Here is a 5,677-nt window from a genome sequence, read left to right on the forward strand (position 1 = left end):
CGTGCTTCGCTCACTGAGTGTACTGACGCTCTCGTTCACTCACCGCGTGCTTCGTTCACTGAGTGTACTGACGCTCTCGTTCACTCACCGGGTGCTTCGTTCACTGAGTGTACTGACGCTCTCGTTCACTCACCGGGTGCTTCGTTCACTGAGTGTACTGACGCTCTCGTTCACTGAGTGTACTGACGCTCTCGTTCACTCACTGCGTGCTTCGTTCACTGAGTGTACTGACGCTCTCGTTCACTGAGTGTACTGACGCTCTCGTTCACTCACTGCGTGCTTCGTTCACTGAGTGTACTGACGCTCTCGTTCACTCACTGCGTGCTTCGTTCACTGAGTGTACTGACGCTCTCGTTCACTCACCGGGTGCTTCGTTCACTGAGTGTACCGACGCTCTCGTTCACTGAGTGTACTGACGCTCTCGTTCACTCACCGGGTGCTTCATTCACTGAGTGTACCGACGCTCTCGTTCACTGAGTGTACTGACGCTCTCGTTCACTCACCGCGTGCTTCGTTCACTGAGTGTACTGACGTTGTGATTCACATTCGCGCTGCCACCCAGAGAACTGTTGCTGAGGACGTGATTTTACGTTTGCTCTGCCACTAACACCTCATCCTGACTGAACGCGAGTGAGCGATTGATAAAAAGTGATTAGAATGCGTACTATTCAATCAGCCTGTCCTGACATGCTGCGAGCGATGCCGCTCCGTCCAGTGATGACGCAGACCCCTTATAAAATCGCCTGCGCTGCCTCTATCTGGACAACATTTCGCGGCGGCGTCCCGTTCTTATTGGTTGAAATGAACACGCTGCTTCCTGTTGACAAGCTAGTTAGCAACAGGTCAGCATCACTCAGGGAATTATGGACGAGGAGAAGCTGATCTTTACCGTGGAACAGCCCCCAATGGTTTATGACCCAAAACCACAAAAATCTGAACCGAAGGGAGGCCGTATGGGCGGCAATGGCCAGAGAATTCTGTGTTTCAAGTGAGTACTTTCTGAACCAATAGAATCACTCCCGACAAAATCGTTACACTGCATATCAGGACACCCTCGCGAAATTTCGTCGTATCGCGTCAGTTTTGCTTGCTTGCTTTCAGTCAGGATGTAATCATGATGAACCTGTTTGGATTTAATTTGTTCTGCACCTACAACAGTGAGCGTATGGATGTGTCTTTGATCTATTTTCATTAATTTATTTTTTTTTCTTGACTTTTTGTTTTGCACTACAGTGAAGCTATTTATTTTCTTTTTGATTGCACATTTAAGTTGATATTTTCTTAATAGTTTCGAATGCACAGTATTTATACTTGCTTTTACCTCGTCAGTTTGCTCTTGATATTTGTTTCTTTTAGATTGCACATTTAAGTTTTGTACAGTTTTGTACAGTTTTTACAAGAGTTTTTATCTTCATTTTGCTCTTAAAGTAATACTATGTAACATTTCTACCTTAAAATAACAGCTTGAAAAAAATTGTGCAACTAGAATGAGTTTTAATATTACGATTATTAATTAACATTATTTATTTTGCACTGAAAGTTGTAGGTTAGTTCATACTTATTTTTTGTATTATGTTATTTGTAATGTGATTTATATTTCCTATGATAAACCCAACATTTAGTTTCATACTTGCATACTTTTTATTTATTAATTTAAGGACTAATTTATTTTTACAAACGTGTTTGTCAAAGCAACACAGCCACAACACTCTCGTGTCCCGGAAGCCGTGAACTAAACTGAAACATGAACCGTTCAGCCGTGTATCAGTTAGGTGGGTTGGAGTCGCAGGCTCCTCCCGCTAAGCACTGAACGATTTGGTGAACGAATCTTTTTAATGAACTGATTCTAATGATGCGAGCTGACTAACGACTACAGTGAAGAAAGGTCGGCCCGTTTCTTTCAGCTTTCAGACGGAAATGGATGGTTTTTTCTAGATTTTCACTGTTAAAATGATAAATGAATCCAAGGGGTCAGTCTTTAGCTACAAATAGTAAACAAACCTAAACTATTTGAGTACCTCTCCATTCCCCCCTATTTAATTTTCAATTCACAAAGTGTTTTATATAATCACCCATATCTCCCGTTTGTTTTAAGGTTCATGTCTTTGGTCATGTCGTTTTAATAAATAGTTTATATATATCTAATCAAAAGGTTGTGTTGTATGCTGTCTTTACGTTATGTCTGTCAAACCAAACGAGAATTCACGAAAGTAGCGAGATATGAGACTGATTATTAATTGAAATATTAACTTAATGTGGCGAGGAAGGGGAGGAACTAAATAAAACGAGTCTGAACTAAAGGGGAAAAAAAGGAAAACCAACAACGCCACCCTGGGAATTGCACCCAGAGAATTAGCATACCAGAATCGTAAGATTCTGTGTTTTTCCTTCTTTGAAGGTGGTGCCCTACATACGAGGTTAAATAAGGTTTATTTAGATAGTAAAAACTTCTGGTAAATCCTTTTATTTGATCAAGTAACGCTACAGTCACAACTATACTTGTTTAAAACATCAGGTTTAAATGATGTTCTTCAGTCATCCTTTCAGCCACAAGAGGTCTGCATTTCCCTCTCTGGGCCTGCTCTTGCTGACAGCTTTTCTCCTGTCAGTCTGTGTGTGTCTTCTTCACTTTGAAGTCTGACACCCTGCTTGCTGTAAATGTATTGTTGACAAACAATCTGAATATATTCTTTCTGTGGGTGGGTAAAGGTGTCTTAAAAAGCGTGATCAGGCTTTAAGGCTTTTCTATGGGGTGTTGGGAGACATTTCCTCTCGGTTTCTATAGTTTCACTGTGTTCCTTAAACACTCGTGTGGTGGATGAGTTAAAGGTGGAGAAACATAATCAGGATGAGCAGCCCTCCTGTCTCGTATGGCACAGTAATGACCAATGAGAGGCTGGTGCTGTTAAACAGGCTCTTCTAGATGCTAGTAACACAATGGATGACACGGAAATGTTAGCTATCAGTTACATAGTTTCAAAACAAATTATATGTTGCCTCGATTTGGAAATAAATCATATTCTTTCCTTTTACTGAAAAGAACGAGCTGACGTAAACAGTGACTTTATTAGTGATTTCATTACTCCATCTCCAGACAGTATTGATTATGTTGGGCTAAAAAGGATAAAACTGGAGTCTTTAGTTGGAATATGCCTCCTTCTCTTTCAAACAAAACTAGAATCATAAGAGAGAGTGACACCAATACAAGCAGGGATGCAAGGAAGATCATGAAGGTGGTGATTGGTTGTGAAGAGGGAGGAAGGAGGGACATCGATGTCCACCTGAGAAAGAGGAGGGGAGGTGTTAGAGATAGAGCTGAGTACAGAAGTATCAGCTATATAACCAAGTTTGTTCCAGAAAGCAGTCAGAGCTGCAGCTCTTTGCAGGTCTCTGATGATGGAGATGCAGGATGGAGTAGAGCTCTGCTTTCCACATCTCTCAAACAGCTCCTGCAAGAAGCCTGTATCTTCTTTGTCTGAACTTGTGCTCCTTCAGGTCGTGCTGTTCTCCATCCCAGTGCTCACTGTGATGCTCAACCTGCTCGTCATCATCTCAGTCTCCCATTACAGGCAGATAAAGACTTGTTAACATAAATTGCTCTTTTTTCCTCGTTGTACATTTACAAGTAAATTATAATCAAACTTCTGTGGAATAATGTGGCACCTGCTGAAATTAGGCTTTCTAAATATTTGTGCACACATTGTAGTGTTATCTATTCTATAGATGTGGAAGATCAGAAAACAAATGTTGTAAAAAAGTTATTTGTCATTTTTTACCTTTCAGATAAAATCCTGTTTTAATTCTGCTTTTCTGTCTCCTTCCAGGCAGCTCCACACACCCACTAACATCCTCCTCCTCTCTCTGGCTGTCTCAGACTTTCTTGTGGGTCTCCTGTCAATGCCAGCGGGAATTATCCGAAATACATCCTGCTGGTATCTTGGTGACCTCATGTGTTTTATTTTCATTTATATGTCCTTCATCATCACCGCTGCCTCTGTAGGAGACATGGTGCTCATATCAATTGACCGTTATGTGGCAATTTGTGACCCTCTGCATTACCCAACCAGAGTGACTGAGGGAAGAGTTAAACTCTGTGTGTGTCTGTGTTGGCTCTGCTCTGCTCTATACAGCCTTTTATTTGTAAAAGATGACCTGACTCTATTAAGCAAACACAATTCCTGTTATGGAGAATGTCTGATTTTTATTGATGACATTTCAGGAAGTGTAGATCTTGTTTTAACCTTCGTTCTTCCAGTTACTGTCATCACCGTTCTGTATATGAGAGTATTTGTGGTGGCTGTGTCTCAGGCTCGTGCCATGCGCTCTCATGTTACAGCTGCCAAACTCCAACTTTCAGTCTCTATAAAAACAAAGAAATCTGAGATAAAAGCAGCCAGGACTCTTGGTGTTCTCATGATTGTCTTTCTGATATGTTTCATCCCATATTACTGCGTCTCTCTTGTAGGGGCTGATTTGCTCAATAGCTCCTCTGCCTCCTTTGTGTCCTTTCTGTTCCATTTAAACTCCTGTTTGAACCCAATGATTTATGCACTGTTCTATCCCTGGTTTAGAAAAGCAGTTAAATTTATATTAACTCTTCAGATTTTGCAGCCTGGCTCCTGTCAGGCCAACATACTGTAGGACAAGATTACAATTTATTAGAAGGATTATATTATTGTGGACTCACAATAATGATGGATACACTCGCTGTTGTTTCTCTTCAAAGTGTAACAACATGAAGAGTTACCATTCAGAGTGAAGCTAATATTCACATTGCCTCAGTAGTCAGGTATGGGACATTTTAACATTAATTACTGAGAAGGATAGCTCAGGTTTCTTTTTTAAGTCTCCCCACATTTATTAACAGAGATAATCCTGTTCAATGAACTTTGGAGAAACTACGTTGGTCACAACTATACCGGTTTAGAACATCAGGTATAAATGATGTTCTTCAGTCATCCTTTCAGCCACAAGAGGTCTGCATTTCCCTCTCTAGGCCTGCTCTTGCTGACAGCTTTTCTCCTGTCAGTCTGTGTGTGTCTTCTTCACTTTGAAGTGTAACACCCTCTAGGTGTTGTCACAGGGTATTTTGTTAATTGTTTGTTTTTATGGGATTATTACATGATTTATAGCTGCCTGTACCCTAAATAGTAAGACCAGGATTGATACTTGTTATGTGCACCTTAGGCCAGTGGGAGGCCCTGTGGGATGGTGGCTTGGCCAGTGACTGTGGCCGATAGAGAGAAGCTCCGTTTTCCTCTCATAACGCCAGACGACCAGGAAGAAAGCAGTCACATCTCCAGTGTCTTATTTCATTTACCTGACTTTCAGGACACCATAAAAAGGCTTTATTTTCAGCATCTCCACCATTTTGTAATTTTCCTATAAAGCCTTGCTCGAAGAAAAACAACAATATTCTTTTGCAAAGCCTTGAACTAACACACAGCCTTTAAAGAAAGTAGAAAACATGAAATTCAAAAAATGCGAGAGCTTCAACTTTTGAGTCACATTTAGTTTTTTTCTTTGTTCATATGTTAATATTTTAAAAATATATCTTGTTATGTCTTTAAAAACCTTAACCAATGCAAATGTCAATAAAAGTCTGAAAGATTTATAGTTACAATGGCCGATTACTCTAATAATTAAAAAGGTTTAAAGCTTCGGTAGCCTTATGATA

The 5,677-nt window shown here is 40.5% G+C and overlaps 1 protein-coding gene across 1 annotated transcript; it reads left to right on the top strand.

Annotated features, from left to right (window-relative positions):
- The first annotated feature begins 3,329 nt into the window (after positions 1–3,329).
- Positions 3,330–4,641, top strand: LOC142396249 (trace amine-associated receptor 13c-like). The gene is made up of 2 exons (XM_075478801.1): positions 3,330–3,569; positions 3,825–4,641. The coding sequence occupies exons 1-2, from the start codon at positions 3,394–3,396 to the stop codon at positions 4,639–4,641; spliced, it is 993 nt and encodes a 330-aa protein (XP_075334916.1). The 5' UTR covers positions 3,330–3,393.
- Positions 4,642–5,677: the final 1,036 nt, after the last annotated feature.

This window comes from Odontesthes bonariensis, chromosome 12 (assembly GCF_027942865.1).
Source record: "Odontesthes bonariensis isolate fOdoBon6 chromosome 12, fOdoBon6.hap1, whole genome shotgun sequence".
Lineage (NCBI taxonomy): Eukaryota > Metazoa > Chordata > Actinopteri > Atheriniformes > Atherinopsidae > Odontesthes > Odontesthes bonariensis.

What these genes read in the sequence shown, in the direction of transcription:
- LOC142396249 (XM_075478801.1), top strand. Translation starts at nt 3,394, where the DNA reads ATGATGGAGATGCAGGATGGAGTAGAGCTCTGCTTTCCACATCTCTCA. An exon ending in ATCTCAGTCTCCCATTACAG is followed by an intron (nt 3,570 to 3,824) that starts GCAGATAAAGAC and finishes GTCTCCTTCCAG; the next exon opens with GCAGCTCCACACACCCACTA.